At 52.7% G+C, this 24,572-nt stretch overlaps 9 protein-coding genes across 10 annotated transcripts; 4 read left to right on the top strand and 5 right to left on the bottom strand.

The window, feature by feature from the left end:
* Positions 1–547: 547 nt before the first annotated feature.
* On the bottom strand, positions 548–2,102 carry LOC138732079 (scale keratin-like). The gene is made up of 2 exons (XM_069878435.1): positions 2,085–2,102; positions 548–1,125 (listed from the first exon to the last, which is right to left on the bottom strand). Exon 2 carries the CDS (start codon positions 1,102–1,104, stop codon positions 631–633), a length of 474 nt encoding a protein of 157 aa, XP_069734536.1. The 5' UTR covers positions 1,105–1,125; positions 2,085–2,102; the 3' UTR covers positions 548–630.
* A 1,838-nt stretch (positions 2,103–3,940) lies between these two features.
* LOC138732315 (scale keratin-like) lies at positions 3,941–6,371 on the top strand. The gene is made up of 2 exons (XM_069878887.1): positions 3,941–3,955; positions 5,497–6,371. The coding sequence occupies exon 2, from the start codon at positions 5,518–5,520 to the stop codon at positions 6,010–6,012; it is 495 nt and encodes a 164-aa protein (XP_069734988.1). The 5' UTR covers positions 3,941–3,955; positions 5,497–5,517; the 3' UTR covers positions 6,013–6,371.
* A 2,898-nt stretch (positions 6,372–9,269) lies between these two features.
* On the bottom strand, positions 9,270–9,693 carry LOC138732091 (scale keratin-like). Its single transcript, XM_069878447.1, has one exon. The coding sequence runs from the start codon at positions 9,675–9,677 to the stop codon at positions 9,312–9,314; it is 366 nt and encodes a 121-aa protein (XP_069734548.1). The 5' UTR covers positions 9,678–9,693; the 3' UTR covers positions 9,270–9,311.
* An 896-nt stretch (positions 9,694–10,589) lies between these two features.
* LOC138732049 (feather keratin 3-like) lies at positions 10,590–11,846 on the top strand. The gene is made up of 3 exons (XM_069878396.1): positions 10,590–10,690; positions 11,249–11,282; positions 11,387–11,846. The coding sequence occupies exons 1-3, from the start codon at positions 10,590–10,592 to the stop codon at positions 11,774–11,776; spliced, it is 525 nt and encodes a 174-aa protein (XP_069734497.1). The 3' UTR covers positions 11,777–11,846.
* Positions 11,847–13,680: 1,834 nt separating this feature from the next.
* Positions 13,681–14,453, bottom strand: LOC138732084 (scale keratin-like). The gene is made up of 2 exons (XM_069878441.1): positions 14,437–14,453; positions 13,681–14,077 (listed from the first exon to the last, which is right to left on the bottom strand). Exon 2 carries the CDS (start codon positions 14,054–14,056, stop codon positions 13,691–13,693), a length of 366 nt encoding a protein of 121 aa, XP_069734542.1. The 5' UTR covers positions 14,057–14,077; positions 14,437–14,453; the 3' UTR covers positions 13,681–13,690.
* Positions 14,454–15,786: 1,333 nt separating this feature from the next.
* Positions 15,787–16,237, top strand: LOC138732099 (scale keratin-like). The gene has a single exon (XM_069878458.1). The coding sequence runs from the start codon at positions 15,802–15,804 to the stop codon at positions 16,165–16,167; it is 366 nt and encodes a 121-aa protein (XP_069734559.1). The 5' UTR covers positions 15,787–15,801; the 3' UTR covers positions 16,168–16,237.
* Positions 16,238–18,363: 2,126 nt separating this feature from the next.
* On the bottom strand, positions 18,364–18,749 carry LOC138732055 (scale keratin-like). Its single transcript, XM_069878404.1, has one exon. It carries the CDS (start codon positions 18,731–18,733, stop codon positions 18,368–18,370), a length of 366 nt encoding a protein of 121 aa, XP_069734505.1. The 5' UTR covers positions 18,734–18,749; the 3' UTR covers positions 18,364–18,367.
* A 1,473-nt stretch (positions 18,750–20,222) lies between these two features.
* LOC138732093 (scale keratin-like) lies at positions 20,223–20,851 on the top strand. The gene is made up of 2 exons (XM_069878450.1): positions 20,223–20,342; positions 20,447–20,851. The coding sequence occupies exon 2, from the start codon at positions 20,471–20,473 to the stop codon at positions 20,834–20,836; it is 366 nt and encodes a 121-aa protein (XP_069734551.1). The 5' UTR covers positions 20,223–20,342; positions 20,447–20,470; the 3' UTR covers positions 20,837–20,851.
* Positions 20,852–23,066: 2,215 nt separating this feature from the next.
* LOC138732054 (scale keratin-like) lies at positions 23,067–23,890 on the bottom strand. 2 transcript variants are annotated; one of them, XM_069878403.1, is made up of 2 exons: positions 23,806–23,890; positions 23,067–23,442 (listed from the first exon to the last, which is right to left on the bottom strand). In XM_069878403.1, the coding sequence occupies exon 2, from the start codon at positions 23,434–23,436 to the stop codon at positions 23,071–23,073; it is 366 nt and encodes a 121-aa protein (XP_069734504.1). In that variant the 5' UTR covers positions 23,437–23,442; positions 23,806–23,890; the 3' UTR covers positions 23,067–23,070. The 2 variants fall into 2 exon arrangements, with proteins under 2 accessions (XP_069734504.1, XP_069734502.1); XM_069878401.1 differs by having other exon boundaries at positions 23,067–23,457; positions 23,816–23,844.
* Positions 23,891–24,572: the final 682 nt, after the last annotated feature.

Genomic DNA, 24,572 nt, shown 5'->3' on the forward strand with positions numbered 1-24,572 from the left:
AGAAATTCTTCCTAAAATTTAGTGGGCTTTAGGGAACAGTTTGAAAATTGCTAATCTGCTGTTTCATTTCTCTGCCACTACTGGTCTGTAACTGGTGGATGTACAACCAAGAAGGCAAATTCTTCTTTTGTACATTAGAAATCCCTGATTTTGGGGGCAAGACTTTAACCTAGGTAGTTCAGATCATTACTGACAATCTTTTAAATTTCTCTTAAGACAAATTATAGGCATAAAAACATGAGAAAAGAATACCAGAACATGGGAACTTTGATGCAATGAACTTTTAATGATAGCAAAGAAAGGAATATATTTCTAGTCTCCATGAAGTACAAAACTGTTCTCCAGTCAGAGATACATTCACGTAGGATTGATTCTTCCTCTTCATGAGTCTTTGCTGTTGATTTCAACAAACAGGACCTGTTCTTGAGCAATTCTTGTACATGTTTACCCCAGGGCAATATGGGAATGAGACAGGAGAAGTGTCGAGGTAGTAGAAAGTAGATGTTAAGAGGAGAAATTTAAAAGATACAGGAGGGAGATGTACAGTCCCATGGTCTTGGACTAGAGCAGGGGAGGTTCAGACCTCTTTAGCAGTGAAATCATCCCACTGGTCTGTTATTCCTGCAGCATTTAGCAGGGTCCACAGATGCCACGCCTGTACCTGTTGTAGCGGTAGGAGAAAGGGCTGCAATAGCCAGAACCATAGGATCTACCAGAGCCATAGAGGCCCCCGTAGCCCAGGGAGGAGCCCCCATAGCCATAGAGACCCCCATAGCCCAGGGAGGAGCCCCCTAAGCCATACAGACCCCCATAGCCCAGGGAGGAGCCCCCATAGAGACCCCCATAGCCCAGGGAGCCGTAGCCCCCATAGCCAAGTGAAGCCCCAGAAGCCCCAAGGACGGGAGCTCCAGCAGATCCCACAACTGCCTCCTGGGGGAAGGAGCTGAGGATGGGGCCAGGGAAGGTGATGACGACTGGGGGTGGCTGGATCACAGCGGTGGAGTCCGGGCACTGACGGACGCACGGCTCGTTGCAGCTGTCAGCGAGAGGCTGGGGGCGGAGGACGCCGCAGGCAGAGGTGGAGCACAGGTCGTAGCAAGACATCTTGCAGGGATGGAGGTCAATCTGTAAAGCAAGGTCATGTTAACATTAAAGAAATCTCAAATATGAGGTTAAGATGAAGCAGTACAACAGGGTATCGGAAATAAATCTGGGAAGTAAACCTGTTTCATGTTGATATTCTTAGCATTGTAATCTGGATGCTAGCTTTGACTGTAGTATTTTGATCGCAGAAACCATAAACTAATAGTAATGTAATATTTAAGTTTGATCTTTCCTGTTATAAACGCAGCAGAACTCGGCCAAATCATAGAATCATGGAATGGTTTGGGTTAAAAGGGACCTTAAAGCCCATCCAGTTCCTATGCACTGCCACAGGCAGGGACTTCTTCCACTGGATCAGGGTCTCAAAGCCCCATCTAGCCTGGTCTTGAACATTTCCAGGGATAGGGCAGCCACCACTTCCCTTGGCAACTTGGGCTTCCCCACCCTCAGAGGGAAGAATTTCTTCCTAAGATCTCATATCAATCTCCCCTCCGTCATTTGAAAATCATTTCTCCTCATCCTATACCTGCACTCCCTGATCAAGAGCCCCTCCCCAGCTTTCCTGGAGCCCCCTTTAAATACTGGAAGGCTTCTCTAAGGTCTCTGCGGAGTCTTCAGGCTGAACAAGCTCAGCTCTCTCATCCTGTCCTCATATGGGAAGTCCTCCAGCCCTTGAATCATCTCTGTGGTCATATGCAACCATAAATACAAACTACTCTTCATTTCTTGAATTCATCAAGGAATTCTTTGAACTCCTAAAACGTTACAAGCTTGGGATTCAAAACTGCTCGATATACCTCTCTTCTGGAGTCTATCTTTACAGGCCCTGGTAAAGAATAAGAAATCAAATATTATTCCCAGCAGCAAGTCATCTACAGATCTCTGGCAGCCTGGAAGTAACTGAAGAACTCTTGATCCTAAGATCAAGAGCTCTTGGCAGCATGTTAAGTTTAGCAAAGTTTGAGAGAAGTCCGACTTACCCAATTCACAAAGACGAGTAAGGCAGGAGAAGTGGATAGAAAGGCTTGATGCAGAGAGCTTTTATACAGCTCCATCGATTGCCTGGAGGACATTAGGCATCCTAGGCGTGAGTTCATAATTAGGTACCAACCCCAAATTGTAGGACACGTAGCTCCTCAAAGTGCTGAAATTGTTTTTTTTGTTTATTGCTTGTGCATTGCAGGGATTTCAAACCCACGCATAGCGTGACACGCACACTCCACCACAGTCCTCTCCATTACCTCCAGGCTTTATGCATGGAATTATTTTTTATTATCCCGTTGCTCCCTTTAGCATTAGGGAAGGAAAGAAGCTGACTTGATGTAAGACTCCTTCATAACAAGGATGACAGGAGGACAGTCATTTCTTCTGTCCAGTTACAGGTTTCAGTGTAATCAACAGCGTATCTGGAGACAGTGGAATGTCCTTTAGGATTTCAAATGAAGACAGATGCTATTTTAACCTGGTTTTGGTACTAATAGTTTTGTTTATGACCATAAATTAAGATTTGTGTTTCTAGACCAATGTGGAGTTTAATACAAAAGAAGTTAGATTTTATTTTTAAACTCAAAGAAAGAAAGGCCTGAAGAGAGTTATAAACCATGAATCAGTTACCGGAAAGACCCAGGCATTCTTAACTCACATATTTTAATGTTATACTTTAACTCGCCTATTATAAGATAATCTCTCATAATAATGGGGTGTATGCATCTGATACTTCTTATATCATCATGCCACAGTACGTACAAGCAAGTATCATGAGGTATTTGGAAGTCCCTTGTAATGTTCTTGTAAACATTCAAATGGGCTCAGGAGATCTCCATATCCATCTCCAGCTTTGGAAAAGCTCATAATTCAGAAATAATACGTGGTCTGAAGATAACCACCTGGGTGATTGTGATGACCATGATAATGATATAGTGTGAAAATAATGGCACAAGGAAAGAAAAACCTCAGTTAAAGCTAGCATTTGCTTTTCCTGGTGGATCCCAATGTCATAATTGCTCTCTACTGGAAGATGCCATCAATGATGGGTGTAGCTACACCATCAGTTGTAGCCCAGGATCAAGGGCTCAGCAAGTCACAAATTTAGATATTACTTCAACATAAACTTGGCTTATTTTTAGTGTTAAAAATATAAATATCTCTCCTTTCAGAACTAAATTCAGCATGAAGCTGTAGTTTGAGGATCAGATAAAATCTAAAGCTGTTTTGGACACCTGTCACTGTGTTTGGGAATGCTCACAATATAATTGGACTCAGTGTACTGAGGATCCTCCATAGATTCCAATATAAATTATGTCAAATCTCAGAAATAAGCCTATGCACACAAAAAATGTTGCCTACATTCCCAGGGATTTAGGGGTAGCTTGTATTTTTTCTTTAAGAAGAGAGAAAACTTATGTGAGGGACCTCAAAAGAAACACCTCACAGCACATTGATTGTGATAAATGTCTGAGAATCATTGTTGTATAAAATAGAAGATCTGCGTAAGCAGCTTACTACATGGTGCAACTCCAAAGAGTAGAAAACATATCAACTTCATGAATCATATTTTAGGATGAAAGATGCATTAATTTCACCCATCGCTGTAGATGAAAGAGCCCTGAGTGACGTAATGTGTGTGTTATGTTGCTTGACAATTGAAATTAAGGCATAAACAAAAACAGAAAGCGCAACAATGTCATCACTTCGCAGAGCTATCAATAGAAAAAATGTCCTATGTCAGCTCCTTGCATCCACGTTCACAAAACCATCCCTCATCCCTCAGGCAGTCTGAACCATATAAAAGCTCTTTCCACTCAGGGTTCTTCCAGCCTCTACTCTTCATTCGTTCTTCTCAGCGCATTGGGTGAGTCTGAATCTGCTCTGTACAACTATTGGATTAGTTTTTTGCTAGACAATTTCATCTAGGATTGTAGAATCATAGAATAGTTTGGGTTGGAAGGGACCTTAAAGATGATCCAGTTTCAACCCCCTTGCAATGGGCAGGGACACCCCACCAGATCAGGCTGCCCAAGGTCCATCCAACCTGGCCTTGAACACCTCCAGGATGGTCTCTTCCACTAAGAACTACCGGGGAAAATTTAAACAATGTAGGTAAAGCTTACAAAAATGATTGAAAGTGTTCTGGAGAGTTATCTGCGTTCAGGGCTGCTGCTTCATTTCAAAGCAAGCAAAGTTTCTTAATATGGCAGGAATTAAGTTTGTTATTAGTTCACTTGCAACAGCTGAAGAAACTATGTTCCCAGGGAACTGGGGTTGTTCAGCCTCGTGAAGAGGATGCTGAAGGGAGACCTTATCACTCTCTACAACTACCTGCAAGGTAGTTGTAGTGAGGTGGGTTCTGGTCTCTTCTCTCAAATGATAAGTGATGGGATGAGAGGAAATGGCCTGAAGTTGCATCAGGGGAGGTTTACATTAGATACTAGGAAAATCTTCTTTACTGAAAGAGTGGTGAAGCCCCAGCAGAGGCTGCTCAGGGCAGTGGTGGAGACACCATCCCTGGAGGGGCTTAAAACCTCTATAGAGGTGGTGCTTTGGGCCATAGTTGAAGTAGGCATGGTGATATTGTGTGATGATTGGACTTGATCTTAAAGGTCTTTTCCAACCGTAATGATTCTATGATTGTATTTCCACATGCATTCCTCTTTGATTTTTATATGGGTGACTGGAAGCAGACCATCCATTACCTCCACTTTATTCTACCACAGATGACTCAAGGTGCTTTATGTGAATTCAAATTAAGTGGGCATGAATACTACCAGAGATCAGGCACTGTCTTAGATAGAGTAGGACACAGAGGAATTGAGAGCTGCTGAAAATGCTCTGTAAGAAATTAATTTACAAGAAAGAAAGGAGGGAATTTAAGGAGCTTACAGGTAAAATGCTGGGTTTTTTGTTAATGGGGGAAGTTTCTTGGGATGAGATCTTCTCAAAAGACCTTAGAGCCCAGAAAGAAAACAATGCACTATCCAGCTGGTCTTAAATACCTCAGTGCCTTGATTTGCTATTTGGAAATTGGGGATAATAATCTCTCCATTTCCCTTGTAATGGTTTCACCAAACAAGTTCCTGAGGAAATCTGAACAGGTGATGACTTATAATCCCTGTTCTCACTAGGCTCAGCACAAAGGAGATCAGTGGGAATGAAGAGTTAGACTCATGAAATAATGCATAACTCCATCCTTGGAGTCCCAGTCCTTGCTGATCCGCTGACTCACCCAAGCATTTGAGCAAATAGTTTTGCAGTTCTTCTGCGATTTTAATTTCTTGTAGATGTGGGTAAATTTGTATATGTCAAAGCATTCTTGTCTGAGGAAAAGCAGTGAACCCTATAGCACTTTTAGATATGTAAATAATGTCTTCTAGTTGCTAAAATCAACTCTTGTAGATTGACCTCCATCCCTGCAAGATGTCTTGCTACGACCTGTGCTCCACCTCTGCCTGCGGCGCCCTCCGCCCCCAGCCTCTCGCTGACAGCTGCAACGAGCCGTGTGTCCGTCAGTGCCCGGACTCCACCGCTGTGATCCAGCCACCCCCAGTCGTCATCACCTTCCCTGGCCCCATCCTCAGCTCCTTCCCCCAGGAGGCAGTTGTGGGATCTGCTGGAGCTCCCGTCCTTGGGGCTTCTGGGGCTTCACTTGGCTATGGGGGCTATGGCTCCCTGGGCTATGGGGGTCTCTATGGGGGCTCCTCCCTGGGCTATGGGGGTCTCTATGGCTTAGGGGGCTCCTCCCTGGGCTATGGGGGTCTCTATGGCTATGGGGGCTCCTCCCTGGGCTATGGGGGCTCCTCCCTGGGCTACAGGGGCCTCTATGGCTCTGGTAGATCCTATGGTTCTGGCTATTGCAGCCCTTTCTCCTACCGCTACAACAGGTACAGGCGTGGCATCTGTGGACCCTGCTAAATGCTGCAGGAATATCCCTTGAATAAAGAATGATGGGCAAATGCATGAAACCTTCTTGATCTTCAGCTGAGCTCCCGAGTAAGGGGCAGAACACCAAAGACTTTCATGTAATACGCAGAAGTCGAAATAGCTCCATAAATCATACTACTTATTTCTTTCTTCATTTGTTTCACCTTTTCTTCCTTGCCCCTGTGGGTGGCCAGATGCACAACTCCATCCTCGTCCCACAGGACATCTGCTTCTCCCTGAAACTGCCACCTTCTGTGAGAAGCCTGAAGGAAGATCCCTCTTGAAGCCCACAGGGACAACCTGTTGTGTTTTTCCCCAGTGGGTGTTTTCCTGCACTAAAATAAAACAATCCTGCATCCAACCCCTGCATTTTGGTCTTTCCTTTCAAGGCCCAGTGTGGCCTGCAGGGATCCCTTGCTCTGTACATGGCACCTACCACCCTCTGAGCCCCAGAAGAACCAGGCTGAGCTGCCTCTGGGGAGACCACACATGGTCCTGCTGCTAGAAAACATATCTGTCCAGTATTTCTTTGTTACTAAGCTGAAATTATAGTCTTCACATGAATTATTTTAGCTGCCAGACTTCCAGTGCTTAGCCCAACATTTTATTTAATGCTGTAATTCCTTTTAATTTTACACGTCCACGGATGATATATTTGAAATCAAGCTGTTCAGAGATGAGGTCAAAAAATGTTGCCTGAAGCTCTGTCAAAGTGTATTCTGAAAAGGAACAATAGCAGCAAGGGAAACAATTTTAAGATAGGTATCTGATGAGCAATGATCAAGCGCTACTTCTTCCTTTTTGGTTAATTGCTGCTATGCTAACTGTTGCCTCAGGGAATTTTTGGCTCAGTCTGGAATGACTTTCAGACAGGGTGAAGTCAAAAGAGTATGAGCTAGTGAATTACAGAGGATTTACTTATTGCTTCACTGGGACCCTTTCAAAGAAAATCTCCCATTCGTGAATGTACAATTCCTTGATCTCAACCATCTGTCATTGTCCTGGAACAGCAAGTCTGATTTTAACAGATAATTTCAATGCCTCCCCCACCACAATGTAACTGGAATTACTGAGTGCCTGGGGAAGTTGAGGTGGAGAAGAAAGGCTCCTGCCTTTTGGGCACAAGAAACTGGCTCTCTGTCCCTGCTGCTTGAGGCGAAGATGTTGCTGCCATGAATTTCCAGATGCTCTGCAACCTCCTGGTTTGTGCATTTCTTTGGCTTAGGTTCCTCCCTTGTGCTGAGCCAAAATTTCTTTCCTCCCTAGCATTTCAGCCCAGGGCAGGTCTTGGTAACGCTTTACAAAAACTACATGTCTGGTTTATTCTCTGTTTCTCTTCTGCTTGATGCCAGGATCCTCTCTCTCACAGCCTCTAAGAGGTAGTTCAGTGTAAAATGTACATGATCTCAGCTGAAGACCTGAGCTCCTACTGCCAACTTCTCCACTGCCTCTCTCGATGAGGCAGTGCCAGGCAGGTACCAGCCAGCACTTAATTAGATGTGAATTGTGTCAGACAGCAAGCGCCTAGCTCAAGATAACAAGATTGGCAAGACCTATTAACACCCAACTAACATGGTTATGTAGCTTCTATTTGGACTGGGTGCCTGTTCAGGGTGAGCTCATGTCTGATTGCAAAATAGTCCATACAGAAACCCTTTCTGTCAGGGTCTAATGTTATATGGGGCTTAGAGAAGTGGAGGAACTCTACTATATTGTTTGCTCAAAGACTAGTCTCAGAAAACCTCTAATTATTTTTTTGTATTAATGACATTAGCACGTAGCTTGGGAGCACTTTGTCTTACGTGCTGATAACATAAAGCTGAGTGGCGTCAAACAGGAGGACATCCCACTTTAAGACTGGAAAAACAAGGTGACTTAACTGATGGGAGTAACAGCAGCAGAATGATCTTCGGTGACACACCAGGTACCTGCTGACTGCAGAGAAAATATCTGCTGTGGCACAGGCTATAATCAGAAAGAATTGAAAGAGCTGAAGTTGGGTTGGAGCTGGATGGTCATTAAGGTCCTTTCCAACCCAACCCGTTCTATGAAAAATTCTACATGTGGACCCAAACAGGTGATGGTGAGATACAGAGGGACTGCATGCTCCTGAGTTAATGTAATATAAACAGAGAATACAACAGAGTAATGGTGATAGAAGCAGAACCTGTAGAAAGAAGACTACATCAGATTTCGCTTTCATTCCCGACGTGCTACTGCTTCTCAAAAAAACCAGAGTGAAACAAAGAAATCTGAATGAAACTGATCTCAAGTTAGGTAATCTCACGTGTACCACAGTAATGGTTCAAATAATGTTGTGGGATGGGTCACCTTGAGTAAAATTAAGGGAAATATGATGTCATTGCTTTTGACCCCAAGGGAGTTAAAAACACCCTGTGTGCGATGCAGTAGAAGTTTTGTAGAAATACAGAGTTTTGGAGAGTGAAATAGCAGAATCATGCCTTCTTCTGGCGGGCCATGAACAGTAGCTAAGACATCACCTTAAAATATACGAATATTATGGCCAAATATATATACCTGTATATATTTATATATAGGTATGCACACATTTCTTCAAGAGACATCTGCAGTCCAATCACCTCCCCCCAGTTCATTGCTACACTTCTGTAAATGAATAATTTCTTGACCCAATTAGGGAGATGATTTCCCCTGAGCTAAAAATCTTTTATCTAGAACTGGAGAAGGGCAAATGAAGAATCGCCTCTTCTCTCCATGGTATGGGAAGTTGTCTAATATTGCCTTGTGCAAGATGGAGAAAACAGCATTTGCCCTCCCACAGCTGCTGGGGACCCTCACCCACTATCTCCCCAGACTGGGACAAAAAAGGGTGATAGACATGACTTGCATGCAGGAATTCTTTATTGTGCACAGAGGGGCAAGAGAGATTTACAAAGAGACAAAGGGGAAGACCCAGAGAGGATGATTGTCCCTTGTTGGCAGAGGCAGAAGGATCATCTCAAAAGCACTGCTTCTCGCGTCAGATGCTGTCTTGCTGTGATATTCCAGACACCGAGGACTTGGCCCATAAGCCCCAAAGACAACTCAAGTTCACATCTAGTAGAATCAAACAATTTGGAGGAGAAAGGAGGGAAGAAAAGAAGAGAAAAAGGAAGAGTGGAAGGAGTGAGGCACTGCCAGCTTCCAAGCCACTGTATGGGGCAGGGGCTTCTCAACACTCGTCAGAGTCCCATGCCAGCCAGCTCTGCCCTATATGAGTGAGGGTAACGTTGACATCTGAGATGGAGGAAGCACCTGAGCCTGGTGAGGGTCTAGCAGGGCCCACAGGTGTCCCAGAGCTTCTTGCTGGAGCGCGGCAAGACGCAAGGGCTGCAGGCAGGAGAAAGGTAGGGTCTGGCAGGGGTGCAGAGGCCCCCCGAGCCCAGCGTGGCCCCGGCCCCGTAGAGGCCCCCCAGCCCCAGGTTGCCCCCAAAGGCGGGTGCTCCGGAGGAGCCCACCACGGCTTGCTGGGGGAAGGAGCTGAGGATGGGGCCGGGGAAGGTGACAACCACGGGCGGAGGCTGGATGAAGGCTGTGGAGTCGGGGCACTGGCGGGCGCACAGCTCGTTGCAGCTCTCAGCGATGGGCTGGGGCACGGCCACGCCGGTTTTTGGTGCGCACACGTCGTAGCAAGACATCTTTGGCTGAGAGAGATGAGCTGAAAGCACAAGGAGAGGAGTTACAATTCTGGATGAGGTGCCCTGGCAAAGAACACTGTTCCTATGACTGCCCTGGACGGAGCTCCAAAGCCACCACCTTTCCCACAGCTCCTCCTTTGCCCAGCCAGACCCCCTCACCACCCTGATCTCCACAAACCCTCCCCAGGAGCCTGTGCAGGACCTGGCTCTGCCTGTCCCACACTCAGGGCTCTTCTTTCTCCCAGCCCAGCTCAGCCCTCCGTGCCCGGCCAAGGCTGCAGCCAGCGCAGCCGCTGCTGTCCCAGCTCTCCTGGCCAGGGACGCCCCACGCCGGCCCCTGCCAGAGGAGACCCAGAGCCACAGGCACCCACCTCCCCTTGTCCTGAGCAGAGCGAGGCAGGAGTGCTGGATGCCAGGGCTCCCCAAGGGCAGCGCTTTTATGCAGGGCTGGCGATGACGGGGAGGATCTGGCCCTGCTGGGGGCTGCTGCTGGCCAAGCCCCTGCCTCCTCCCTGAGTGGCACCAGCCTCTTCTGCTGACTCTCTTTCCTCCCCAAGCCCAAGCCGCTGGATCAGCCCCTGCAATTACCCTGCTGGGACGCTTGTCAGCACACACCTAATAGGCCAAATTAGCCCCACTGTCTTTTCATTATCTCGCTGGCTAAGAGGATTCGCAGTGTGACAGAGGGTGACTGCAAGCACCTCTCATGCCATAGATCTTCCCCAAGGGCTTGGCCCTGAGGTGGCCTCATGCCTGGTTTGTAGAGCCACAGGGCAGAGCGGTGTCGTGGTGCTGGCCAAGAAAGGGGCCTTGCCAAGGCTTCCCCAATGCCAGCGCCCTCGTGACGTACGCTGTGTGACTGTGAAGTGCAGAAGTGTGAGGTTCCAAAATGCCTAATCAACGACACTCCTCATGGGCGCTGCCTGCTCAGCACGATGCATCGATTGCCAGCCTGAGGGGGCAGCTGCCGTCTGCCTGTGTTCCTTGGCCATGGATCTCTGCAGGCCTGTGGGGTAACAATTCCTTCTACTCTTCCCCGTAGTCCCTATTGCCAGGAACACAAATCCCCACCCAGGCCTATGTGGCACAGGCTCATCCCAGCAATGCAAAACCCCCTTTGCCCCTAATAATGGTCCCTGAAGGTGCATTGCTGTGGGATATTGCTGGGCAAGTTGCTGGGGACATGAGGTCTTGATCTGGTGGCGTGACCACAGCAGCCGCTGGATGAGATTGTCCCACTGGGAGTGGGCACCGTGCAGAGAACCCTTCCCAGGGGCCAGAACAAGGTGGGCAGTGAGGACCTGCAGAAGCAGAGCCATCACCTATTGTGAGCACCCCTGGAAGGGAGATGCCTAGTTTCATTTAGCTCCCAAATCAAAAAGGGGAGGAAAAGCTTAGAAGCAGCATGTGCTGATCTGGCAAGGGGATGCTGAGCCAGGGAGGGGCAGCAGTCAAAGAGCCCAATCATCTTCCTGGGCAGCAGGGAGTGTCTCCTCCCCACATAGACCCAGGTGGTGCTGAGCACTGGCAGGGCTGCTATAAAAGCTCTGCCTCTGCCAGGCTCTCCCAAGCCCTGCTCTGACTGCCTTCTCCTTGGAGAACAGGGTAAGTCTGCAAGTGCTTGTCCTCCTGTGCTCTGCTTGGATTCCAGCCTCTCTGTCTCAGGCCTTCCCCTCTCCTTCTCCCTTGCTGTGTGTGTCCTCTTGCAGAGCTCCAACTGCAGCAGCACAAAGGTGTCTTGCTACGACGTGTGCGCTCCAAAAACCGGCGTGGCCGTGCCCCAGCCCATCGCTGAGAGCTGCAACGAGCTGTGCGCCCGCCAGTGCCCCGACTCCACAGCCTTCATCCAGCCTCCGCCCGTGGTTGTCACCTTCCCCGGCCCCATCCTCAGCTCCTTCCCCCAGCAAGCCGTGGTGGGCTCCTCCGGAGCACCCGCCTTTGGGGGCAACCTGGGGCTGGGGGGCCTCTACGGGGCCGGGGCCACGCTGGGCTCGGGGGGCCTCTGCACCCCTGCCAGACCCTACCTTTCTCCTGCCTGCAGCCCTTGCGTCTTGCCGCGCTACAGCAAGAAGCTCTGGGACACCTGTGGGCCCTGCTAGACCCTCCCCAGACCCAGGCGCTGCCTCCAGCCCCAATGCCAACAGCCCCCGCTGGGCTTGGCTGAGCTGCTGGCCACGGGGCTCTGAGAAGTGCTGATCCTTCCCTGTCCCAGGGACCCCTGGGCAGCTGGCAGTGCTGCACACCCTCTCCCCTCCCCTCTCTTTCAGTCTCTCCAGCGGGGCAGGATTTAGACCCACAGAGGGTTTTTTTGGGGGCTGATGGGCCAATTCCTCTGGATCTGGAAGAGCGCATCAAGACAGGACCTGGAGCCAGAAGCAATTCTCTGGAGAAGATCCCTCTGCCTCCCACACTGTGAGACAACCAGCCTCTCTGGGTCTTACCCACAATCTCTCTGACTATGTCTCTTGCCCCTCTGAGCACAATAAAGTTTTCCTGCATGCAAGTTGTGTTTCCCTCTCTCCTTCTGACAAATTGGGAAAACGCCAGGGGTGGGAGTTTGTCAGCTGTGGGAAGGCAAGTGCTGGCCCTGAGGGCACCAGGGTCTAGAGGAGGAGTCAATGTCCCTTAAGACAAACACAGCCAGGGGTGTCTTGGTCTGCAGGGTGAGTTGTGTGGTTGGTAGATGGAGGACGGGGACTCTTGTCCTCCCCTCAGCAATTGTGAGGCCCCTTCTGTGGTATTTTGTCCAGTGTTGGGCTCCCCAGCCCAGGAGAGATGGGTGGGGACTGGAGAGAGTCCAGTACATGGCAATGCAGGTGCTGGGGGGACAGGGAGCTGATCTCTGGGAGGAGCCTGAGAGAGCTGGGACTGTCCCTCTGGGGCCTGATGGCATCCTGGTGTCTCCTCAACCTGCACACATTTCTGAAGGGAAAGCATCAAGGAGATGGAGGCAGGTTCTTTGCAGAGGAGTCCACTTGCATGATAAGAGGCAAAGGTCACCAGTGGAAACACAGCAGGCTCTGCTTCAGACTCTTAAGCCTCTTGAGTTCACAGTGAAGGTGGCTGAGTACGGTCACAGGGTTTCCTAGGATGCTGTGAAGTCTCCTTCATTGGAGATGTGCAAAAGGTGTCTGACGTGGTGCTGGGCAGGCGGCTCTGGGCAACGCTGCCTGAGGCAGCAGTGGGACAAGATGCCCTGAAAAGGCTCTTATCACTGACCAGGCTGGGATTTCTGTGATCTTCCATTTGTGGGAGAAAACTGAAAATCACGGAGAATGTTTGTCTGTGCTGGCATTGACAAGGAGTTATGGAAGCTGAAGGTGAAGAAGATATAAGGCAACAGTGAAAATGAAGTATTAGGGAAGGGAAAGGGGTTCAAGGAAAGCAAGGGAAGAAGAAAGGAGGAGAAGATGAGAATATGGAAAAGGAAGGAGATTGAAGAAAAAAGAAGTAAAGGGACGAGGGAAGATGAATGGGGAGAGTACGAAGGAGCAAAAGGGGAAGAAAAGGAAGGAGAATCCTCCACATTGCTTTTTAACCCAGGTCTACAAAAAGACCCATGAAGAAAAAGAAGAGCAGGTGCAAGGGCAAGAATTGATGCTGGCTGATGTCCAGCCTCTGGAACAGACTCAGTTATCCATGGGGAGGATGGAGGTTTGCAAACACCCCTGGGCTGCAAGCCCTGAGTTCACTCAGGGCCCTGGAGCTGAGCTGCAGGAGCGAGTGTGGCCAGAGCTGCCAGGGCTCTGCGCTCGCCCCAGAGGCAGCTCAGCCGCGCTCTGCTGGGGCTCAGACACTGCCCAGAGCCAGACTGAGGGGAAAGTGTGCAGGATGAGGGATCCCTGCAGCCCTCGCTGGGCCTGGAAAGGAACAACAGAGAGGCAGGTGTCGCATGCAGGATTGTTTTATTGCAGTGCAGGAAAGCACCAGCTAGGGAAAGGCAGAGGCAGGGAGGGTGTCCCTGTGTCCTTCAAGAGAGGTGTCCAGGGAGTGCAGCGTCTGTGGGTGAGGGTCTAGCAGGGCCCACAGGTGTCCCAGAGCTTCTTGCTGTAGCGCGGCAAGACGCAAGGGCTGCAGGCAGGAGAAAGGTAGGGTCTGGCAGGGGTGCAGAGGCCCCCCGAGCCCAGCGTGGCCCCGGCCCCGTAGAGGCCCCCCAGCCCCAGGTTGCCCCCAAAGGCGGGTGCTCCGGAGGAGCCCACCACGGCTTGCTGGGGGAAGGAGCTGAGGATGGGGCCGGGGAAGGTGACAACCACGGGCGGAGGCTGGATGAAGGCTGTGGAGTCGGGGCACTGGCGGGCGCACAGCTCGTTGCAGCTCTCAGCGATGGGCTGGGGCACGGCCACGCCGGTTTTTGGTGCGCACACGTCGTAGCAAGACATCTTTGGCTGAGAGAGATGGGGCTGAAAGAGATGGACACAAGGAGAGGAGTTATGATTCAGGAGGAGATGCCCTGGCAAAGAACACTGTTCCTACGACTGCCCTGGAGCGGAGCACCAAAGCCACCACCTTTCCCACAGCTCCTCCTTTGCCCAGCCAGACCCCCTCACCACCCTGATCTCCACAAACCCTCCCCAGGAGCCTGTGCAGGACCTGGCTCTGCCTGTCCCACACTCAGGGCTCTTCTTTCTCCCAGCCCAGCTCAGCCCTCCGTGCCCGGCCAAGGCTGCAGCCAGCGCAGCCGCTGCTGTCCCAGCTCTCCTGGCCAGGGACGCCCCACACCGGCCCCTGCCAGAGGAGACACACAGACACAGGCACCCACCTCCCCTTGTCCTGAGCAGAGCGAGGCAGGAGTGCTGGATGCCAGGGCTCCCCAAGGGCAGCGCTTTTATGCAGGGCTGGCGATGACGGGGAGGATCTGGCCCTGCTGGGGGCACGTGGCTGCTGCTGGCCAAGCCCCTGCCTCCTCCCTGAGTGGCACCAGCCTCCTCTGCTGACTCTCTTTCCTCCCCAAGCCCAAGCCGCTGGATCAGCCCCTGCAATTACCCTGCTGGGGCGCTTGTCAGCACACACCTAATAGGCCAAATTAGCCCCACTGTCTTTTCATTATCTCGCTGGGTAAGAGGATTCCCAGTGTGACAGAGGGTGACTGCAAGCACCTCTCATGCCATAGATCTTCCCCAAGGGCTTGGTCTTGGACCTGGTTCTGGCCAAGAGAGCAGCTTTTCCAATGCCTCCCGCATACCAGCGCCTGCGTGACGTACGTTGTGTGTCTGTGATCAGCAGAGGGGAGAGGCTATGATAACACCAAATTGAAGGCACTCCTGTCAGGCACCGCCTGCTCAGCATGATGCATCATCTAAGAGCCCAAGGGATGTGGCCCCCTTCATCCTGCAGGTGCCATCATCGACTGCTGCATCTCCTGGGGACAAAGACCCCTCGTACCATCCTCTGCAGTGCACGGTGCAAAGAGCACAGCCCCCATCTGGGCCCACAAGGCTCACGTTTGATCCACCACTGCCCTAGATCCACTGGCTCCTCATAAATGTCCTGGGAGGCCGATTTTTCCTGCACAGCGCTGGGCAGGGTCTGTCCTCAGGGTTCCGGGAACTTGGGACCTCAGTGTTTTATCATGATCACAGCAGCCCCCACATGGGCTGCCCTAGCAGTCAGTCATGTGTCTGTACCAGTAGATGAGCCAGGCTGCAAGCAAAGATATCTAAGCGTGGAAGAGCACAAGGAAGGGAGCCAGGACCCACAGGAGCAAAGCCCCACCTTGCCATGGGCACCCCCAGAAGGGAGGTACCTGCTCTCCTTTAGCTCCCAAAGCAAAAAGGGGAGGAAATGCTTAGAAGCAGCATGTGCTGATCTGGCAAGGGGATGCTGAGCCAGGGAGGGGCAGCAGTCAAAGAGCCCAATCATCTTCCTGGGCAGCAGGGAGTGTCTCCTCCCCACATTGGCCCAGGTGGTGCTGAGCACTGGCAGGGCTGCTATAAAAGCTCTGCCTCTGCCAGGCTCTCCCAAGCCCTGCTCTGACTGCCTTCTCCTTGGAGAACAGGGTAAGTCTGCAAGTGCTTGTCCTCCTGTGCTCTGCTCGGGTTCCATCCTCTCTGTCTCAGGCCTTCCCCTCTCCTTCTCCCTTGCTGTGTGTGTCCTCTTGCAGAGCTCCAACTGCAGCAGCACAAAGATGTCTTGCTACAACGTGTGCGCACCAAAAACCGGCGTGGCCGTGCCCCAGCCCATCGCTGAGAGCTGCAACGAGCTGTGCGCCCGCCAGTGCCCCGACTCCACAGCCTTCATCCAGCCTCCGCCCGTGGTTGTCACCTTCCCCGGCCCCATCCTCAGCTCCTTCCCCCAGCAAGCCGTGGTGGGCTCCTCCGGAGCACCCGCCTTTGGGGGCAACCTGGGGCTGGGGGGCCTCTACGGGGCCGGGGCCACGCTGGGCTCGGGGGGCCTCTGCACCCCTGCCAGACCCTACCTTTCTCCTGCCTGCAGCCCTTGCGTCTTGCCGCGCTACAGCAAGAAGCTCTGGGACACCTGTGGGCCCTGCTAGACCCTCCCCAGACCCAGGCGCTGCCTCCAGCCCCAATGCCAACAGCCCCCGCTGGGCTTGGCTGAGCTGCTGGCCACGGGGCTCTGAGAAGTGCTGATCCTTCCCTGTCCCAGGGACCCCTGGGCAGCTGGCAGTGCCGCACACCCTCTCCCCTCCCCTCTCCTTCAGTCTCTCCAGCGGGGCAGGATTTAGAGCTACAAAGCTTTTTTTGGGCTGTTGTGCCATGTCCTCTGGATCTGGAACAGGGCATCAAGAGAGGACCTGGAGCCAGAAGCAATTCTCTGGAGAAGATCCCTCTGCCTCCCACACTGTGAGACAACCAGCCTCTCTGGGTCTTACCCACCGTCTCTCTTACCATCTCTCCCTCCCTTCTGAGCACAATAAAGTTTTCCTGCATGCAAGTCATGTCTCTCTCCCACTCTGTCCTAATTTATAAAGATCCTGCAGGTATGAGGCTCGCAGCTGTGGGAGGGCAAATGCTCTTCCTAAGAGTTTCAGGGAAGGTGAGGTGGGGTTGGTGTTGGCAGAGGGAACCTTTTGATGGGGATTGCAGGAGCTGGGGAAGGCGCCTTCCTCTGGACTCACTCCAGCGTGTCCGGGGAGTTTTGATGCTGCCAGTCCCAGAGCTGAGAACAGGACTCCCGGTGGGGCCTCATGAGGGAACAGTAGAGGGGAAGAATCCTCTCTCGATATGCTTTCTGTACATGCTCCTTTTGATAGAGCCCAGGACAGAGCTGACGGCCCATGATACTTTTGGCCTTCTGGGCTGCAAGCTCTAGGTCACAAGTTGGGAATTCCCAGGTAAAAGTTTTTGAGCCTGCAGAGACCATGAAAAATAGGAGAATATGAAGGCTTCAAGGGAAAAGATCATCAATGCCAGTTGAACCAATACCAGATAATGACCTGTCTGACAGAGAGTGAAGGGATCCAAAGAGGAACATGTAGAGTCCAGACCCAAAAACTACAACGGGGACTTAACAGTGGTTTGAGGGGTTGGGTAAATTGTCTGTGAGGGTACAATCACCCAGGGATTTCTTGGCTCACATGGTCCTGTCTGTTTCCCTTTAGTCAACCACGTGTCTATATCCCTCTGTTTAGTTATTCATTTTATCAAATCCAATGTCCAAGAGCTTGCATTGAGAAGCCTTGGATTCAAACTTTGGCATAAGCTAACGCTGGGCATCCAGATGAAAGGAGATGATGCCCGAGAGCCTGCTTAGTGAAATCTTGGATTTGAACCCTGGAGCAAACTGACTCTGGACACCTAGACAGGAACGTAAAGTGAACTGGACATAAGCATTATGAAACTTTGAAGTCTCCGCTGAGTGCCAGAGGGAACTGAGTGTGCACATATAATCCCTTGGCTGTAAGTACATGTAACTGTAGCTATAGAAACATACACCTTGATATTCCCTCATAAGTTTCCTCCCTGTGTTAAGTATTATTGTGACATTATCATCAAGCCCTATGAAGTGGTACTTTTATTTATATATGATCTTTATATTAAAAAACTGCATTTGTGACACTTGTGACATGTAGTGAGGCTGGAAGCACCAAGTAAAGGATTGCACTCTATGAACATAAAGGTCTTTCCAAACCTGAACGATTCTACCTTTGTCTCAAGCTGGAAGGGGAAACATAAGAAGAAGAGGAAGAAGTGGGAAATGGACTGGATAGGGAAGGGAAATGAGATGCCTCCCCATTGCCTGTTCTCCCAGAGGTTCAAACAGTACAGTGGAGAAAAAAACTGGCTGCAGTAGTCAGAGGAATTGACCTTGGGTGGCCTCAAGCCCCTAGGGCTGCTGCCCGATCATGAGCAGAGAGACTGGAGGAGCAGAAACGTCCTTTGGCTGCAAGCCCTGAGTTCAGTCAGGGCCCCTGGAGCTGAGGTGCAGGAGCGAGTGTGGCCAGAGCTGCCAGGGCTCTGCGCTCGCCCCAGAGGCAGCTCAGCCGCGCTCTGCTGGGGCTCAGACACTGCCCAGAGCCAGACTGAGGGGAAAGTGTGCAGGATGAGGGATCCCTGCAGCCCTCGCTGGGCCTGGAAAGGAACAACAGAGAGGCAGGTGTCGCATGCAGGATTGTTTTATTGCAGTGCAGGAAAGCACCAGCTAGGGAAAGACAGAGCAGGCAGAGGCAGGGAGGGTGTCCCTGTGTCCTTCAAGAGAGGTGTCCAGGGAGTGCAGCGTCTGTGGGTGAGGGTCTAGCAGGGCCCACAGGTGTCCCAGAGCTTCTTGCTGTAGCGTGGCAAGACGCAAGGGCTGCAGGCAGGAGAAAGGTAGGGTCTGGCAGGGGTGCAGAGGCCCCCCGAGCCCAGCGTGGCCCCGGCCCCGTAGAGGCCCCCCAGCCCCAGGTTGCCCCCAAAGGCGGGTGCTCCGGAGGAGCCCACCACGGCTTGCTGGGGGAAGGAGCTGAGGATGGGGCCGGGGAAGGTGACAACCACGGGCGGAGGCTGGATGAAGGCTGTGGAGTCGGGGCACTGGCGGGCGCACAGCTCGTTGCAGCTCTCAGCGATGGGCTGGGGCACGGCCACGCCGGTTTTTGGTGCGCACACGTCGTAGCAAGACATCTTTGGCTGAGAGAGATGAGCTGAAAGCACAAGGAGAGGAGTTATGATTCAGGAGGAGATGCCCTGGCAAAGAACACTGTTCCTACGACTGCCCTGGAGCGGAGCACCAAAGCCACCACCTTTCCCACGGCTCCTCCTTTGCCTAGCCAGACCCCCTCACCACCCTGATCTCCACAAACCCTCCCCAGGAGCCTGTGCAGGACCTGGCTCTGCCTGTCCCACACTCAGGGCTCTTCTTTCTCCCAGTCCAGCTCAGCCCTCCGTGCCCGGCCAAGGCTGCAGCCAGCGCAGCCGCTGCTGTCCCAGCTCTCCTGGCCAGGGACGCCCCACGCCGGCCCCTGCCAGAGGAGACCCAGAGCCACAGGCACCCACCTCCCCTTGTCCTGAGCAGAGCGAGGCAGGAGTGCTGGATGCCAGGGCTCCCCAAGGGCAGCGCTTTTATGCAGGGCTGGCGATGACGGGGAGGATCTGGCCCTGCTGGGGGCACGTGGCTGCTGCTGGCCAAGCCCCTGCCTCCTCCCTGAGTGGCACCAGCCTCTCCTGCTGACTCTCTTTCCTCCCCAAGCCCAAGCCGCTGGATCAGCCCCTGCAATTACCCTGCTGGGACGCTTGTCAGCACACACCTAATAGGCCAAATTAGCCCCACTGTCTTTTCATTATCTCGCTGGGTAAGAGGATTCCCAGTGTGACAGAGGGTGATTGCAAGCACCTCTCATGCCATAGATCTTCCCCAAGGGCTTGGTCTTGGTCCTGGTTCTGGACAAGAGAGCAGCTTTTCCAATGCCTCCCGCATGGCAGCACCTGCGTGACGTACGTTGTGTGTCTGTGATCAGCAGAGGGGAGAGGCTATGATAACACCAAATTGAAGGCACTCCTGTCAGGCACTGCCTGCTCAGCATGATGCATCATCTAAGAGCCCAAGGGATGTGGCCCCCTTCTGCCTGCAGGTGCCATCATCGACTGCTGCATCTCCTGGGGACAAAGACCCCTCGTACCATTCTCTGCAGTGCACGGTGCAAAGAGCACAGCCCCCATCTGGGCCCACAAGGCTCACGTTTGATCCACCACTGCCCTAGATCCACTGGCTCCTCATAAATGTCCTGGGAGGCCGATTTTTCCTGCACAGCGCTGGGCAGGGTCTGTCCTCAGGGTTCCGGGAACTTGGGACCTCAGTGTTTTATCATGATCACAGCAGCCCCCACATGGGCTGCCCTAGCAGTCAGTCATGTGTCTGTACCACTAGATGAGCCAGGCTGCAAGCAAAGATATCTATGCGTGGAAGAGCACAAGGAAGGGAGCCAGGACCCACAGGAGCACAGCCCTCTCTTGCCATGGGCACCCCCAGAAGGGAGGTACCTGCTCTCCTTTAGCTCCCAAAGCAAAAAGGGGAAGAAATGCTTAGAAGCAGCATGTGCTGATCTGGCAAGGGGATGCTGAGCCAGGGAGGGGCAGCAGTCAAAGAGCCCAATCATCTTCCTGGGCAGCAGGGAGTGTCTCCTCCCCACATTGGCCCAGGTGGTGCTGAGCACTGGCAGGGCTGCTATAAAAGCTCTGCCTCTGCCAGGCTCTCCCAAGCCCTGCTCTGACTGCCTTCTCCTTGGAGAACAGGGTAAGTCTGCAAGTGCTTGTCCTCCTGTGCTCTGCTCGGATTCCAGCCTCTCTGTCTCAGGCCTTCCCCTCTCCTTCTCCCTTGCTGTGTGTGTCCTCTTGCAGAGCTCCAACTGCAGCAGCACAAAGATGTCTTGCTACGACGTGTGCGCACCAAAAACCGGCGTGGCCGTGCCCCAGCCCATCGCTGAGAGCTGCAACGAGCTGTGCGCCCGCCAGTGCCCCGACTCCACAGCCTTCATCCAGCCTCCGCCCGTGGTTGTCACCTTCCCCGGCCCCATCCTCAGCTCCTTCCCCCAGCAAGCCGTGGTGGGCTCCTCCGGAGCACCCGCCTTTGGGGGCAACCTGGGGCTGGGGGGCCTCTACGGGGCCGGGGCCACGCTGGGCTCGGGGGGCCTCTGCACCCCTGCCAGACCCTACCTTTCTCCTGCCTGCAGCCCTTGCGTCTTGCCGCGCTCCAGCAAGAAGCTCTGGGACACCTGTGGGCCCTGCTAGACCCTCCCCAGACCCAGGCGCTGCCTCCAGCCCCAATGCCAACAGCCCCCGCTGGGCTTCCCTGAGCTGCTGGCCACGGGGCTCTGAGAAGTGCTGATCCTTCCCTGTCCCAGGGACCCCTGGACAGCTGGCAGTGCTGCACACCCTCCACTCTTTGCCCTCTTCTCTTCTCCCCTCTCCTCTTCTTCAAGCACTTTATTGGGCAGTAGCTGCACCTGAAAAGCCCTTTGGGGTTTCTGTGCTGAGTCCACAGGGTCTGGAATCCAGTATCCACGAAGCCTCAGGAGCGACAAGCAAGGCTCTAGAGGAGATTCTTCTGTCTCCACCAACTTAAGAAGACCAGCTTCTCTGGGGCTTACCCATCGTGTCCCTGACAATCTCTCTTGCCCCTCTGGGCACAATAAAGTTTTCCTGCATGCAAGTTGTGTCTCTCTCCCTCTCTGTCCCAAGTTATAAAGTTCCTGCAGGCATGAGACTGTCAGCTGTGGGAGGGGAAATGCTCTTCCTAAGAGTCTCAGGGATGGCGAGGTGGGGTTGGTGTTGGTAGAGAGAGGGTGCAGGCAGCAGTCGGGGCAGAGAGAACCTTTTGGTGGGGATTGCAGGAGCTGGGGAATGGGCCTTCCTCTGGACTTACTCCAACATGTCCAAGAACTTCTGATGCTGCCAGTCCCAGAGCTGGGAGCAGGATTCCAGGTGGGGCCTCATGAGGGTTCAGTAGAGGGGCAGAATCCTCTCTCTTGATATGCTCAACATGCTTCTTTTGATAAAGCCCAGGACAGAGCTGACGACCCATGATACTTTTGGCTTTCTGGGCTGCCAGCTCTAGGACACAATGCAGGAATTCCCAGTTAAAAATGTTCCCCTTGTGTATGATCTCTTCAATCAAATCATGGTCTCCTGAGACCATGAAAAATAGGGGAATATGAAGGCTTCAAGGGCAAGGATCATCAAGACCAATTGCACCAATACCAGATAAGGAGGTACACGTAGAGCCCAGACACAAAAACTACTACCAGACTGAACAATTTTTTGAGAGGGGGTGGATAAATTGTCTGTGTGGGTACAATTTCCCAGGGATTTCTTGGCTTACGTGGTCCTCTTTCTCTCCCCTGAGTCAACCATGTGTCTATATCCCTCTATTTAGTTATTCATTTCATCAAATCCTGTGTCTAATATTTTGTGTTGAGAAGCCTTGGATTCAAACTTTGGCATAAGCTAACGCTGGGCATCCAGATGAAAGGAGACGATGCCCAGGAGGCTGCTTAGTGAAATCTTGCATTTGAACCCTGGAGCAAACTGACTCTGGACACCAAGACAAGAACGTAAGGTGAACTGGACATAAGCATTTTGAAACTTTGAAGTTTCCGCTGAGAGCCAGAGGGAACTGAGTGTGCACATATAATCTTTCGGCTCTAAGTACATGTAACTGTAGCTATAGAAACATACAGCTTGATATTCCCTCATAAGTTTCCTCCCTGTGGTAAGTAATGTGACATTATCATCAAGCCCTATGAAGTGGTACTTTTATTTATATATGATCTTTATAGTAAAAAACTGCATTTGCGACATTTGTGACACGTAGTGAGGCTGGAAGCACCAAGTAAAGGATTGCACTCTATGAACATAAAGGTCTTTCCAAACCTGAACTATTCTACCTTTCTCTCAAGCCGGAAAGGGAAACATAAAAAGAAGAGGGAGAAGAAGTGGGAAATGAACTGGATAGGGAAGGGAAATGGGATGCCTCCCCATTGCTTTTTCTCCCAGAGGTTCAACAGAGCAGTGGAGAAAAAAACTGGCTGCAGCACTAAGAGGAATTGACCTTGAGTGGCCTCAACCCCTAGGGCTGCTGCCCGATCGTGAGCAGAGAGACAGGAGGAGCAGAAACATCCTTTGGCTGCAAGGCCCATGGTCAGTCAGGGCCCTGGAGCTGAGCTGCAGGAGCGAGTGTGGCCAGAGCTGCCAGGGCTCTGCGCTCGCCCCAGAGGCAGCTCAGCCGCGCTCTGCTGGGGCTCAGACACTGCCCAGAGCCAGACTGAGGGGAAAGTGTGCAGGATGAGGGATCCCTGCAGCCCTCGCTGGGCCTGGAAAGGAACAACAGAGAGGCAGGTGTCGCATGCAGGATTGTTTTATTGCAGTGCAGGAAAGCACCAGCTAGGGAAAGGCAGAGGCAGGGAGGGTGTCCCTGTGGCCTTCAAGAGAGGTGTCCAGGGACTGCAGCATCTGTGGGTGTGGGTCTAGCAGGGCCCACAGGTGTCCCAGAGCTTCTTGCTGGAGCGCGGCAAGACGCAAGGGCTGCAGGCAGGAGAAAGGTAGGGTCTGGCAGGGGTGCAGAGGCCCCCCGAGCCCAGCGTGGCCCCGGCCCCGTAGAGGCCCCCCAGCCCCAGGTTGCCCCCAAAGGCGGGTGCTCCGGAGGAGCCCACCACGGCTTGCTGGGGGAAGGAGCTGAGGATGGGGCCGGGGAAGGTGACAACCACGGACGGAGGCTGGATGAAGGCTGTGGAGTCGGGGCACTGGCGGGCGCACAGCTCGTTGCAGCTCTCAGCGATGGGCTGGGGCACGGCCACGCCGGTTTTTGGTGCGCACACGTCGTAGCAAGACATCTTTGGCTGAGAGAGATGGGGCTGAAAGAGATGGACACAAGGAGAGGAGTTATGATTCAGAAGGAGATGACCTGGCAAAGAACACTGTTCCTACGACTGCCCTGGACGGAGCAGCAAAGCCACCACCTTTCCCACGGCTCCTCCTTTGCGCAGCCAGACCCCCTCACCACCCTGATCTCCACAAACCCTCCCCAGGAGCCTGTGCAGGACCTGGCTCTGCCTGTCCCACACTCAGGGCTCTTCTTTCTCCCAGCCCAGCTCAGCCCTCCGTGCCCGGCGAAGGCTGCAGCCAGCACAGCCGCTGCTGTCCCAGCTCTCCTGGCCAGGGACGCCCCACGCCGGCCCCTGCCAGAGGAGACCCAGAGCCACAGGCACCCACCTCCCCTTGTCCTGAGCAGAGCGAGGCAGGAGTGCTGGATGCCAGGGCTCCCCAAGGGCAGCGCTTTTATGCAGGGCTGGCGATGACGGGGAGGATCTGGCCCTGCTGGGGGCACGTGGCTGCTGCTGGCCAAGCCCCTGCCTCCTCCCTGAGTGGCACCAGCCTCTCCTGCTGACTCTCTTTCCTCCCCAAGCCCAAGCCTCTGGATCAGCCCCTGCAATTACCCTGCTGGGACGCTTGTCAGCACACACCTAATAGGCCAAATTAGCCCCACTGTCTTTTCATGATCTCGCTGGCTAAGAGGATTCCCAGTGTGACAGAGGGTGATTGCAAGCACCTCTCATGCCATAGATCTTCCCCAAGGGCTTGGCCCTGACGTGGCCTCATGCCTGGTGTGTAGAGCCACAGGGCAGAGCGGTGTCGTGGTGCTGGCCAAGAAAGGGGCCTTGCCAAGGCTTCCCCAATGCCAGCGCCCTCGTGACGTACGTTGTGTGACTGTGAAGTGCAGAAGTGTGAGGTTCCAAAATGCCTAATCAACGACACTCCTCATGGGCGCTGCCTGCTCAGCACGATGCATCGATTGCCAGCCTGAGGGGGCAGCTGCCGTCTGCCTGTGTTCCTTGGCCATGGATCTCTGCAGGCCTGTGGGGTAACAATTCCTTCTACTCTTCCCCGTAGTCCCTATTGCCAGGAACACAAATCCCCACCCAGGCCTATGTGGCACAGGCTCATCCCAGCAATGCAAAACCCCCTTTGC

The sequence above is a fragment of the Phaenicophaeus curvirostris genome, chromosome 29 (genome assembly GCF_032191515.1).
Source record: "Phaenicophaeus curvirostris isolate KB17595 chromosome 29, BPBGC_Pcur_1.0, whole genome shotgun sequence".
NCBI lineage: Eukaryota > Metazoa > Chordata > Aves > Cuculiformes > Cuculidae > Phaenicophaeus > Phaenicophaeus curvirostris.